Consider the following 14,223-nt stretch of genomic DNA (forward strand, 5'->3'; position numbering starts at 1 on the left):
TAATGCCATATTAACTGAATGTCTCTCTGTGATAGAACAACGCCATAATGTAGGCCAGTGGTTCCCAAATGGTGTGGGATTTTGCATTATTGCAATTGCAAATATAGCCTAAAACTATACAAAAAGTGGGTGTCTTGCTGCTTTGATGTAGTAATTTTGCAAAGTTTTAAATTAATTCCTAGAGTAATATATTTTGTCAAATTGTATTTGACATTAGTAAATCAAAAAGCATTTAGAGTGATAAGAGTAATAGAGGCTATTTTGCACTGATAGAGTTAGGCTATATAGGTGTGCCTTGAGATTTTGTCGTGCCATTTGGTGTGCCATGGGCACAACAAGTTTGGAAACCACTGATGTAGGCTATCTCTATGTATCTCTTAATACAATATTTTTCTTTACACTCTTTACAAATTATATCCATGTAAATTGCACTCTTCAGTCTTCACAACAACCTGTGATATCAGTCAATGTTTGAGACAGGTCCTTTGCCTGTCTCATTGAAAACAGAATAGAAAAATATAAACTGCAGCACTGGCACAGCACACTATAGACCAGTGGTTCCCAACCTTTTTTGTCTTATTTACCCCTTGAGCTGTTTTTCCATGACAATAGTACCCCTCACTCATGCGTGTTGATGATTACATACAAGTAAATCTATACAAAATATATGTTTCACTGAACTGCCGGTGTTTGGGCTTTTTAGTTTTTTTTTTGTGCCATTATCAGTAGCAGAAAGTGTAGCAGTTGACACTTGCCAGCAGAACTAGTTGCGGCACACACATCACATTTTAACAATGGGCTTATGAAATAACTTGGAATATATATATATTTATCATTTTGGAGGTAAATTGTATTCCCCAATCATTCTAAGTACCCCCTGCAAGCTGCTCAAGTACCCCTAGGGGTACACGTACCCCTGGTTGGGAATCACTGCATAGACTATGTAAAATGGCTCAGACTGAAAAGTTATTAGTGTGTCTGTCAGTAACACACGATAACATAGGGTAACCCAGGTTATTTATTTTGTTGTGACACATTACAGATGTCACGCTTTCCCGACGGTTCCTGAACGCGTCATGTGCAGGAGGGAGGCAATGTTTTTTTTGGGATGATGGCGAAGGCTATGCGAAGGCATAGCCCGCCCCTCTCTGCCTCTGATTGGCCTAGCGTCAAACTTCCATCCAAACATGATCCAAACATTCGCTTGGCTATCCTGCATTACATCTCTTTCTACACTGTGGTCAGACTGTCAGCAGTTATGCTTGCTAGTTCCCTGTAAATAACCCTGTTTTATATCACCCTTGATCAATTCTCTGTCTATAGGCTACATACGTGCACTGCCAAGAGTAGCGGCAGCGTTATAAACCATAGATATATGACTATATTAAAAACATAAACACACTGGCGTGTTTCATGCAGGCTAGCAAGCGTAACTGCTGTCTGTCTGAGTCTGACCACAGACTGTAGAAAGAGATGTAATGCAGGACATAGCCAAGCGAATGTGTTTGGATGGAAGTTTGATGCTAGGCCAATCAGAGACAGAGAGGGGCGGGTTATGCCTTCGCCATCATCCAAAAGAAAATATCGCAGGAGGGAGAGAGGATGCAAATGCGAGTTTGTCTGTCTGCTCTCAACTCCGTGAATATCGCTTTAATCTTCATAACAGTGGCTCGATCATTACCCGCTGTACACAACATGCACTAGTTCTGCACAAACACCCGCGGGTCTCTCCTCCTTTCACCGACACTCACTAATCTCACCGCTGTTTACATGCTTTTCAGATCGGCTAACACTAGTTAGCCTACTTAGCTCAGCTGTTAGCTACTTAGCTTAGCTCTCTGCCTCTCGGTAAGATGTTCATCATGTTCCTTACACATAACATCATTCATGTATATTTGCTGGAAGGGGAGACGTCTCCCGCTACTGTTGACGTCCAGTGTGATGGCAGAGACACTGGGAAATGTGTGTTTGTTTATTTGTTGCGTCGCGTGTAACGTTAATAAGACGAGGAATCCCGCAACTTCATTTCAAAAGCACAACAACAACCAGTTAGTGATGGTACCGAACTTTGGGAACTTCCAATACCGAACCGTTTATACAGTACACAGTAAACAAATTTCGATAGTTTTACACAATCGATATTTCGAGCCCAATTGGCCGGAAAACCAGGATCGATTTCTATTTATCTGCGTGGACCATGGGCGCGGAGTGGACCCTCTGCGTCCGTTAACGACTGTCAAGCTGCACAAGATCAGATCGGGGCAGACAGGAAGTCCGAAACCGGACATTCGTCAAATAAAACAAATTTCAAAGTAAAAGCCCATCTTGATGAAAGGGTGCCAGGAGTCGTGTATGCAGCGATTGGGACACACGTGGTCCTATAGGCCAGTGCAAGCACCGGCCTAAAAACAAACGTTATATGCAGGACACCTGTCCTATGTAGAGATTAGAGACCTAGCCTCAAACAGGGGAAGGGGTAAGTTAAGAACAGGTATGTCATTGGGCACCTCTCACATCACAGATGTTTAGCAGCATTATGCAGAACACACATGGGAGTAACAACCAGAAGTGAAAGGTTAAGGTGTTAAAAATGGTTTAAAGTAATTTCTTCATCATCTCCTAGATTTGCCACACTTGTTCTGCACCGTGCACACTGTCACTACAGCAGCGAGTGCACTTGGATGAGAGAGCTTGAACGACCCAATAAAGTGGTATATAGTCAGTGGCAAATATTTTAATTTTGTTTTGTGATGTTGACCTCCAGTGACCTTTTTTCACTTGTATTTGTTCACTCAAGTAAGGCATGGTGCCAAATGTGCCAGAGCTGTTTTCTTCCGTTAGCTTGGATTCGGTCTTATGCACTCAAATGTATGTACTGTAGTTATGATAACCTGCCAAACTGTTAATACCTTGAGAGAGGAAAATGGTGACGTCTATCTAGTAACCTCCATCTCCACAGAGTCTGGCCCTGCCTTCCCGCCTGCCTTGGGTTGCACCTACCTGAGGTGATCAATCAAGAAGCAACATACAAGTCTACCTTGCCCTGGATAACAGCAACAGATAAATGCCTATTTGCTACTGCTGTAGCTGCTTCAACACCACCTTCTATGAGCCAGGCCACACACCGTGCCCTGAACTTCAAAGTCAAAGTCACCAACTCCAAAAAGGACATTTGATAAGATAACAGAAGATAAACAGGAACGATAGCTCGGAAACATGTCTGTGCCTGAAACTTTATCGGCTGAACTCTGACTTCCCACAGGCAAAATGAGGGTGGAGAGTCAACAGAGTGCTCATACAGTAGTGGAAGGTCATCTAAAAGGCCAACTACGAACCAAATCCCAGTGAACAAACAACACTTACCTTGCAAAATCTACCCACTTCTCGATAATCTTCTTTGGGGAGAGACGCCTGCATATGATCCCCACAAAATCGGGCTGAAATGAGAATGGGATTGTTACCAAATTGGCTCTTTCAATCATGGACTCTCCATCAAGATAGCTGATGTGTGGTGAGTGTCCTGGTGCAAGCTGGCTGCTCTGCATCAAGATAGCTGATGTGTGGTGAGTGTCCTGGTGCAAGCTGGCTGCTCTGCATCAAGATAGCTGATGTGTGGTGAGTGTCCTGGTGCAAGCTGGCTCCTCTGCATCAAGATAGCTGATGTGTGGTGAGTGTCCTGGTGCAAGCTGGCTGCTCTGCATCAAGATAGCTGATGTGTGGTGAGTGTCCTGGTGCAAGCTGGCTGCTCTGCATCAAGATAGCTGATGTGTGGTGAGTGTCCTGGTGCAAGCTGGCTGCTCTGCATCAAGATAGCTGATGTGTGGTGAGTGTCCTGGTGCAAGCTGGCTCCTCTGCATCAAGATAGCTGATGTGTGGTGAGTGTCCTGGTGCAAGCTGGCTGCTCTGCATCACATCCCCCTCCCCCCCGACCCCCAAAATGTGAAGCGCTTTGAGTACTTAGAAAAGTGCTGTATAAAGGCAGATATGCCCCCCAAATTATCTTATATCAGTGTGCTATATCAAGTTGATGTTGATGTTCATGCTGATGAATTTGGGTGCTACACTTTAATGGGGGAGAGGGGTGTCAGGTACTTTCAAGGCCATCCATTTATTTACAAAAAACTTTAAGACCCAAATCTGCAAACTTTCAAGGATTTTTAAGACCAATCAATGGGAACTCCATTATAAACACAGCCATCCTGCTCTCCAAATATAGGAAAAGCACAGAGTGTGTGTGTGTGTGTGGGGGGGGGGGGGGCGGATGTAAAAACAGTGAGATGAACAGAAACAGCTGGAGACGTACGTTGTCTTCGTGGAGGGCGAGGTGGTGCGTAGCCAACATGCGGATTCCCAGGCGAGAGCAAAGTGTTGTGTCGAGGAAGCTGCGGATGATCGCCTCATCCTGCCAAACGGGAAAAATGAATAGGTGGTTGTTCCATGGGTACTTTTCAGCTGACAGAAGTGACAACATTGTCCTTCATCAAATCAAACCAATACCAGAACACATGCGGCTTTTACCTGGATGTGTTTGCGACATTCCCTGAAGCCTTCGGCGAGCATGGTGACCACGTCTTTGTGGTCGTCCAGGAGCTGCTGCACCAGCTTACTGAAGCGAGCCTCCACCTCTTGGTCCTTGATCTGCCGACGGCACAGACCGACATCACAATAAAACGGATAATTAAATAATCAAAGATCTCTATTGTCAACGTTGACAAGTCTCTTTTTTTTTTTTTTCCAAATATGTATAACTTATTCCCATGAAAAACGTAATAATACAATACACAGTTAATGGAAAACAAGGAGGTTAAAAAGATTAATATTAATATAGAATATAATGACGACAACATACATCTCATGTCATGACATACTTGTCACTGAGATACCTCGACCATGGTACCTGGACATTAGCATTGGCCTACAATGGAGCCAGTTCAATACAGCTAGTCTACAGGTGATCGAGGTCATATTTCCATATATTCAATAAAAGGGTGGCAGATCCTTAGAAATGGTCATATCTGTTTTTCAGAACATGCATGATTTTTCTCTATGGCAGGGGTTCCAAAACCTAAGGATGCCGCAGCCCACTTTGAAATGTGAAAATCTTCCGGGGCCCACCCAACCCTTTAATCACAACTCTGATCAGCACACAAGACTAAGCCCCCGTTCACACAGGACGCCGAAGCAAAGCTCAACCTAAGCTCTACCTACGCTGAACCCACAAGTTTCATTTAGGCGTCCTTGTTAACAGGCGAAGCCGTTCACACCACCTGCGCGCGTCCCACACGCCGAAGCCACGCTCACGCCTTGCTCAAGCGATCGTTCAGGATTCACGCCTATTCCAAGCGTGACGCGTGCTGAAGCCGAGCATTGATCTGCCAAGCCAGGCATGAAGTCAATGGGAGTTGTGGGCGGGTTCAAGGCGCCGAGTAGGCGCTGAGAGGAAAAGAGAAGGCTTCTTGTGTGAACTGTTAGGCGTGAACCTGCCTCAAGCTTCAGTTCTGCTTACGTTAGGCGTCCTGTGTGAACAAGGGCTTAGATGATGTGTTTCCCTATATGTTTTTACTTTTTATATTAGACTATATATTTTTTATTTCATTAACAGAGCATGTGAACTTGGGCATAAGGGAAATTAATAACCCTTCAGCCGGAGGCAGAACTTGCCATCTTCGGCTGCTCGGAGATCTCTCTGGACTTCCCTACAGCTGTGCAACAGTCTCTGACACTGGGGACAACTGTGGCCAAAAACCTAATTTCTTCACCTTCTTTCCAATTGTGGTTGACGGACATGATCTCTGTTATAAGGATGGAGAGACTCAGGTCCCTAAGGACCAACTCAATTAAAAAATGTCTAACTATTTGGGAGCCGTTTCTAGCATACCTCGGTGAGGTTAGGGGCAGCAGGAGGTGAGAGATCTGGTAGAGTGGTGCTGCAACAACAACCTTGATCTAAATGTGTCCAAAACTAAAGAGATCATTGTTGACTTCAGGTCAAACAGGGGAGCGCACACTCCCATCAACATAAATGATGCTGACGTTGAAATCGTGGACAGCTTCAAGTACTTAGGAGTGCACATATCTAAGGACCTTAAATGGTCTCTTAATTGTACCTCAATTATAAAAAAGGCACAACAACGTCTATACTTTCTGAGATGCCTAAAGAAAGCTGGTGTATCCATCAAGACACTGATCAATTTTTTACAGATCCACCGTTGAGAGCCTCCTCACGGGGAACATAACGGCTTGGTATGGAAGCTGTTCCATAGATGACCGTACTCTTTATGGCTCATTTCCACCACATTTTACTGCCCTGCACAGCTCGTCACCACTCGGCTCTAATCGTATCGGCCCGATGGACGTTTTGCTTCCACCGCGGATCATCTGCCCCCACCCACCCCTGCCCACAGCTGGTCGTCATAGCGACCGCATATCTGTCCTTCGCTTATAGCCGAAGTAGGCTATAACATAACGTTACAATTAAATCCATCCACAGAACTTTTAAACTGTTTATGAAATACTGGTGCCTCTAAATGACCTACAGTGTACATGGGCAAATGTGACAATCGGCCAAGAGAATGGATATCACTTTGTAGTTAGTCAAACTCACAGGCATGCGCTGCGCTGTGCGGGGACGGGAGAGGCGCAACAGAGTGAAGCCTCTACCCCGCGGCCTCTCACCAGGCAAGACCGCGGCTTCACCAAACACCCGCTGCGGCCTAGCGGAGTGCTGCAGCCTGCACTCAGCTACAGAGCTCCCTGAGCTCCCCCGATTTTATTTCACTGGAGGCGAAGGCAGCAACACAAAAGACTGATGGAAATATACATAACAGAAGAGAAGGTAAGACCACTAAACTGGTATGCAGCCGCCAGCATTGCATTGACAGTCAGTAGACAGAGTAAACACGATTCTGCCTGACCAATCAGTCGTCAACAATGTTTTCACGTCACCGTATGAACCCGGGTTCACAGAATAGAACCACGACGAGGCAGGTACTAAAAGTAGCACGACTCGACCCCAATACAAACCGGGCTGGGATAGTTTTTAGTGGTGGAATGAGACCATTTATCGAGTCGAGCGGAGCGGGACCGCGCTACTAGCTGCGGTGGAATTGGGCCATTATTGACAGAGTAGTGAGAACAGCTCAGAGGATCATTGGTGCTGATCTGCCTTCAGTAAAAGGCATCTATATTAAAAGGTGCCGTGACAGGGCCCTGAAAATAATCAGGGACCCCAGCCACCCTGGCAACGGTCTCATCACCCAGCTACCTTCAGGTAGACGCTACCGCTGGGAGCGCTGCCCTGACAGAACAACAAACCGTTGCACTGAGCTGACATGTTGACTGTACCCATGTTTTACCCTGTTCTTTTTTTTTGTACTGTCCTATGTGTGCTGCTCTTATATTTTGTGTGTGGCTTGTGAACAAGAAATTCCAATGCATTTTGATGCAAATTTGAATGCAAATGGCGAAATAAACTTGAACTAGCAGGTGACTTGCCCGGCTAGTTCCTCATTGACCTCTTACACAACATTTCCTAGAAGCACATAAGCACCCTATCCAGCTGGTAGCACCATATTATATTACAAAACTGTAATATTGAGGGTCGTTGTGGCATGTTTTTTTTGTTTTTTGTTTTGTTTCCCTCCTGTATCTGAGCCTGTTTGTTTGTCTTGTTCTGTTTCAGGAAAACTTGAAAATAAAATATTGAAAAAAAAAAAAAAAAAAAAAATCCCTTTTAGTCCAAAACAGATGAGCCAATTCTGGAGTGGGCACATGTGGGCTAATCTGAAAAGTTACCTGCTGTAGACACTAGACAGTTATATATAAAGACAGTTCCCCAAGGCACCAGGAACGTGAACTTGGCTCAACATTCCTACTTCTAAGAAAGTGTGTGTGTGTGTGAGAAAGTGTGTGTGTGTGTGTGTGTGTGTGTGTGTGTGTGTGGAAGTCACTCACCGGGGGAAAGTCACTAAGCACATGGTAGGCTCGGATGTACAGTTCATGCTGTAAGAAAGGGGAAGAGATGGGGGGTGGGGGGTGGGGGGTGTGTTGTGTTAATATTCTCTCTCTCTCTGAGCCGTGCAGCCCCTCGCTGGGCCCCGCTGCCCGCAGCACAACTATGCCTACATGTGGCCTCCATACCAGGAAATCTGAGGATGCCTCAACATGATGGATTCTAGCGTTGCCCCCCGGTGTCATGGCAAAAAGTGATTCTCTGCTCAAAAGCGATTTAAAGCAGTATCGCCCAGTTTACATTCACAGCTGCTTCTATCTGAATCAGTCATAACATGCAAATACGCATAACTTTATGTCGGTGGTAATAGCAAAGGTATGTCTTTGTAACTGTTGTAACTGAATAATCAATCACAATTGGGGCCAAATAAGTGTTTAGCAGTTTACAGCGTAACCAGGCATGACATTTACACGATTATTATAGGTATTGGAAATTAGACGTTAATAAACAGGATTTACAGATTATAACCAATCCAGTCATTGTTACCAGATTAAATATCTGCAATCTGACGGCCATCACGTTTTGGCACAACACCGACGCAGATAAAGAACTCAACTGACACCACGTTGTTCCTCACTGAAATACAAGTTTGACAAATCAATTCATCTGTAACTCTCAATCTGTGACTACTTATATGTACCGGTAGGGATTAAATGATTAACGGAAGGTGAGCGTAAGGCATTTTGGAACTGGTAGAACGAAAAAGTAGGCTTAATGCAATCAACACTGAGGGAGGGAGGGAATCTAGGTAAAAGTTCACCCAGCAACAGACTTGGCAAATGGGTTATGGAGGAGGGGCTTGAGGGAAAGACAAGCAGACGGAGAACAATTTTCCCACACAGTGTTCACGAAAGCCTGGACCAGGAAGAGCTACATTACGTAACAGAACATTGGTATTATGAATGGCACACTTTGATGCAGACTCTCTAATCAACATTTATATATTACAATCCTGTAGCAACAGACCACTGGCTTTAGTTTGTTTTCAGTGAGTGTGGCTTCTCATCCAATGACGTTCAGTGGCAAAGACAGGTCAAAGAAGACACACATACATCACATTTTGCTCTAGGCTTTGGCACTGTGACAGGAAATCTGTCTGGTCTAGACGCAATCCAGTCCCAGTGTGCATATGATCAACAGTCCCAGTGTGCATATGATAAACAGTCCCAGTCCAGTTCCAGTGTGCATAATCAACAGTCCCAGTGTGCATATGATAAACAGTCCCAGTCCAGTCCCAGTGTGCATAATCAACAGTCCCAGTGTGCATATGATAAACAGTCCCAGTCCAGTCCCAGTGTGCATAATCAACAGTCCCAGTGTGCATATGATAAACAGTCCCAGTCCAGTCCCAGTGTGCATATGATCAACAGTCCCAGTGTGCATATGATAAACAGTCCCAGTCAAGTCCCAGTGTGCATAATCAACAGTCCCAGTGTGCATATGATAAACAGTCCCAGTCCAGTCCCAGTGTGCATAATCAACAGTCCCAGTGCGAATATGATCAACAGTGAACATCTGCAGATTTTAAAGCATATTTTGATTTAGTCAGCAGTTCATAGTGCAAGATAAGTAAAGTGAAGTTTGGAGAGCGGTGAGCAGAAATGGCCAATGAGAGCTCAACTGGAATGAAATCTATTATATTTTAAATTACTGGTTTGAATGGTATTCTCTAGACCAGTGCTTCTCACTGTGGGGGCACCAGGGGTCCTTGAGGGCATTCCAGAGGGTCCCCAGAAAACTGATTCATTTACAAGAAGTTGTATACATTGGACTGCATATTGTATACTAGGCATCTCGCGGGCATCGACTGCTGGGCTCGCCCGCCCTGCAGCTCGCCGAGCTGGCCCTGCAGCTGACATACGCAGCCAGCTGGGCTGCTGCCTGGCCTCGCCTGCGCTATTGGCATGCGCAGTGCACAATTGCCCAACTTCGCATCACTGATGACATCACTCACTGATGACATCACATTTGCTCGAGTGACCAGTCATTGTGACCATCACTGATGTCAGACATTGTGAGATCATCAGTGAGGTCATAGGCGGCGGTGATGTCACTGATGATGTCATAGATGATGACGTCACAATGTCTTTGACAGGATATTATTGAACTGCGCTTGCAATGTTGTGATTGTCTTTTAGATTTTCTTTATCTCTGAATATTGATATGACCGCTATGCTGAGACAAATTCCTCGTATGTAACCTTGGATATTGTGGCAATAAAAGTGATTCTGATCATATACACTGTACAAACTGATATAAGTATAAATGCAAGTCGTTTTTTGGCGGGTTGAACTTGAAATAAAAGATTTAAGACTTTCTCTATGCACACAAAGGCTTATTTCTCTCACATTTTGTTCACAAATTGGTTTCAATCTGTGTTAGTGAGCAATTCTCCTTTAACTCATTCACCGCCAAAGACGTCTTTGACGTGTTATCAGAAATAGCCATCCACGCCAAAGACGTGTTTGACGTGTTTTTGTTTTTATTAGTGCAGCGCTTAGTTCAAACACTTCCCTAGCCTGTGACACAGACACAGGTCCCTAACCTCAAAGTCAAGCCGACAGCACGTTATCAAACACATACCGCAGCTGTTGTTTGAAATAAGGAAGAAGGAGGAAAGGAGGAAAAACAGAGAAATGCGCTTCCTTGTAGAGAGGGGAAACGCCATTGAAACGCCACTCGGCGCGCTGCACTGCTCGCCTTGCTGCAAGGCGAATCCTGGATTGCCTAGTCAAACCCGTGACGAACATGATCGATCCGGTTCCAGCAGCGCCTGGTCCCAAAGCCAAGCCGGACCCGTTCCTGTGTCGTGTCGCAGCATTCGTCCCAGCCCGAACGAGAGGAGGAAAACGAGCAGAGGCAGAGGAGGCAAAACGCTGATGGGGAAGGAGGGGGAAGGAGGTGCGATCTAGCAGCAGCTGTGGACAGAACTCTCTCTCTCTCTGTGTGTGTGTGTGTGTGTGTGTGTGTGTGTGTGTGTGTGTCTGTGTCTGTGTGTCTGTCTGTCTGTGTGTCTGTCTGTCTGTCTGCACACTCACTCACACTGAGCAAACTGTATTGTTGAATGTAAAAAAAGCACTTCATATATATATATATATATATATATATATATATATATATTTCTTTTTTTTGTCATTTGTGTGATAATGAATAATATTTACATGTCTGATGTCAATACAGTTCAAAATAAAAGAATTGAGAGCGAGTTCTGCCTGAGCTTTGTGTGCTGTACATAAATGCCATTTTCTGCTATTTCTTTTCTCAGAGAGACCTTTTGGGTGAAAACAGGGTGTATATAAATGGCTATAAGTAGAGTACAGAACATGCTAAAAGCTCACTTTTTTTTCCTGGTGAACCCAGAGACGTACATCTTCATTTTGAGGTATTGCAAATCACTTTGGTGCTAATAGATAATTTACTGTGGGTCTTGAAAGATGACCAACAATTATGAAAATCTTTGGCCTGTGCTAAATATTGGCAGTCCTAAACTGGCCATGAATGAGTTAATCCATCCACCTGACAGTTGTGACTAGATGCTGATGAAACAGGATCATTATTGCACAGGGTTAGGGTTAGGGGTAGGGGTTAGGGTTTGAGGCCTTGGGGACTCACCACTTGCAGAATGGTGGGGTTGCAACCAATGATGAAGGGCAAACTGCGGAAGCCCTTTATGCGATGGGCGATGCGGACAGGCAGCTCCTTGTGTAGGTACTTGGCACTGCTCTGAGATCAGGATCACACACACACACACACACACACACGTGAAAAGCAAGAAACTAAAGAGACACAGATCCGCAATGTGCTTAATTTTTTTCTTTTCCCCCAATTTTCTCCCCAAATGTACTTGGCCAATCTGCCCCGGTCCCTGCTCTACCCTCTGCCGATCTGGAGAGAGCCGTAGACTAGCACCATGCTTCTCCAACCCATGCACAGTTGTCAGCCGCTTCTTTTCACCTGACAGCGGGGAGCTTCACTGGCAGGACGTAGCACGAGGGAGGATCACGCTATGCCCACCAGTTCCCTTCCGCCCCGACCGAGCAGAGGAGGAGTGCAGCGACCAGGACACATACCCTCAATCCAGCTTCCCACCCGCAGACACAGCCAATTGTGCCTGTATGGACGCCCGACCAAGCCGGCGGTAACACGGGGGTGCGAACCTGCGACCCTCGTATTGATAAGCAGGGAATCTACCGAAACACTACTAGGGATGCACCGATATGAAAATTTTGGCCGATGCCGATAACCGATATTAACATTGCTGTTATGGCCGATAACCGATATTTACCGATGTCGATATGATCTGTATAAAACCACATTTTTATGATCATCACATTTTGTACATACTGAAAAACACAAAAGTTATGTATTTCTTTATTTGCAAAGCCTTTGGAAAAGCCCATAAATCATAGATTTACTGCATTATTTCATATCAATGTGAAGAATTTGGCTGATAATGATAACCGATATTAACATTGCAACATCTGACCGATACCGATATGACCGATATGTTAAAAAATGACTAACATCGGCCGATACCGATATGATTGCCGATATATCGTGCATCCCTAAACACTACCCAGACGCCCGCAATGTGCTTACATTCTATTTCTAATTCATGGTGTCTGCAAAGCTGATTTCCTATTAGCATCCATTAGCACTGAATCAGGTCTTCACTTCATTCAAGTTCACATTAAAATCTGAGCTCTCACCATTTTTGTAAAGATCGTGGGAAGAACGTGTAAAATCTGTTTTCTTTAGCTATAAAAAGGGGAAAAAAACACTTAAACTTAACGAAAACAAAAGAGTTTCCATTGTGCCAATTTCATGTCTTTTTCTTGACTCCCACGTAACTAAGTTGAAGCACTTCCATGACCTAAAGCTGTTCTTCCTTCCTGGTTTGTTAATGTTGTTTTTAAGTCTCGTCCAGTCGGGCTGAAAACCATCTCATGTAATTCCTGTGTGAAACATTGGACAAATAAAATACATTCTGCTATATTTGTGTGAACTGGCTCATGTAAGATTCCACAACAATACGCCCTAAATTCCACGATAATTATGATATATGATGTGATAATGAAATCACATAAACGTTCTGCTCTTAAAAGCTCTTAGATAAAATCAATGTTGTTCAGTGTGTTGACTTTCACAAACGGCATAACTGCTTTTTAAAGTGAGACCTGGGCTCTGTACCACGAATGTTGTATAAGAAGATCCAGGATCTGTCCCTTGATCTGGTTTGTCTAAACCAGATCAGCTCGATTGTAGTTAACTTGTACTATGAACGTCGATTGCCACTCGTTAACTCGAACCAGGTTTTTCTAATCAAGCTGAGAGCTCGTGCACATGAAAATGCCCGTGCACTGGAGCTTGTGCCCGCAAAAGAGGCGTGGTTTTTAACAACTGCCAATCACAGTGCAATATGGACTGCTCCAAAACTCCTACAGCGCCAGACACGCCTATTTCCTCATTGAATGAAACCGCAAATACAAATCTGCGTTGGATATTATTACTGTTCCTGAATGACTGTCTAAAGTGACCACTTTTATCCACACCAGTAATTTCTTTGAAGAGCGGTTTCGTAGGCTATCTACAGCTCTCTATCTACAGTCTTTTGTGGAAGCAATGTGTAATCTATCTCAGTCCAAAATCCGTATGTATAGACCATTTAGGCTCAATGAATAATAATGATCTCATGATGTGTTTAGTCGCACTGATTGAATAATTCCTATAGGCTAATCAATAAAAAAAAGAATGATAATAAAATAAAAAAATGCTTCTGAACTGAATCGACACGGTACGTGCGGGCATAGATTTCATTTATAAAAAAATAGCCTATTTTGTGGTCACATATATAGGCTATTGTCAGCAGAGTTGCATATCTCCATATTTCATATAATGATGCTGGAAATATGAAGTTCAATCACATCATACAGGCCAAAAGCAACACAGTTGCAGCTGCAAAATGCAGGAGTGGCCTAGATATGAATCATCTTAATATGGGATCGCCTGTGTGCAGGTGATCCCATATTAAATTGCTTAGATGTAGTAGGCTATTCTAGCATGACCATTTCAATTCCAACCCAATGTCAGTCTCAGCTCCATTGCACACACGGCACTGTGCGCTTTGGAGACGTTTATGTAACCTTTTTATGCTGGTTTAGTGATATTTCTCCACTCACTATTCAGCTGCAATCAATCAGCGGGGTCAAACA

General features: G+C 44.2%; 1 protein-coding gene across 1 annotated transcript in view; it reads right to left on the reverse strand.

Annotated features, from left to right (window-relative positions):
• Positions 1 to 14,223, reverse strand: part of bckdk (branched chain ketoacid dehydrogenase kinase) — a 44,410-nt gene that overhangs the window by 25,351 nt on the left and 4,836 nt on the right. Inside the window, exons 3-7 of the mRNA XM_083637181.1 lie at positions 11,624 to 11,734; positions 7,954 to 8,001; positions 4,519 to 4,638; positions 4,304 to 4,402; positions 3,364 to 3,437 (exon numbers count right to left, since the gene is read on the reverse strand). Of these exons, the coding sequence (XP_083493307.1) occupies positions 3,364 to 3,437; positions 4,304 to 4,402; positions 4,519 to 4,638; positions 7,954 to 8,001; positions 11,624 to 11,734 (452 nt within the window). The remainder of the gene's footprint in view (positions 1 to 3,363; positions 3,438 to 4,303; positions 4,403 to 4,518; positions 4,639 to 7,953; positions 8,002 to 11,623; positions 11,735 to 14,223) is intronic.

This window comes from Poromitra crassiceps (assembly GCF_964638095.1).
Source record: "Poromitra crassiceps genome assembly, chromosome: 1".
In the NCBI taxonomy this organism is placed as follows: domain Eukaryota; kingdom Metazoa; phylum Chordata; class Actinopteri; order Beryciformes; family Melamphaidae; genus Poromitra; species Poromitra crassiceps.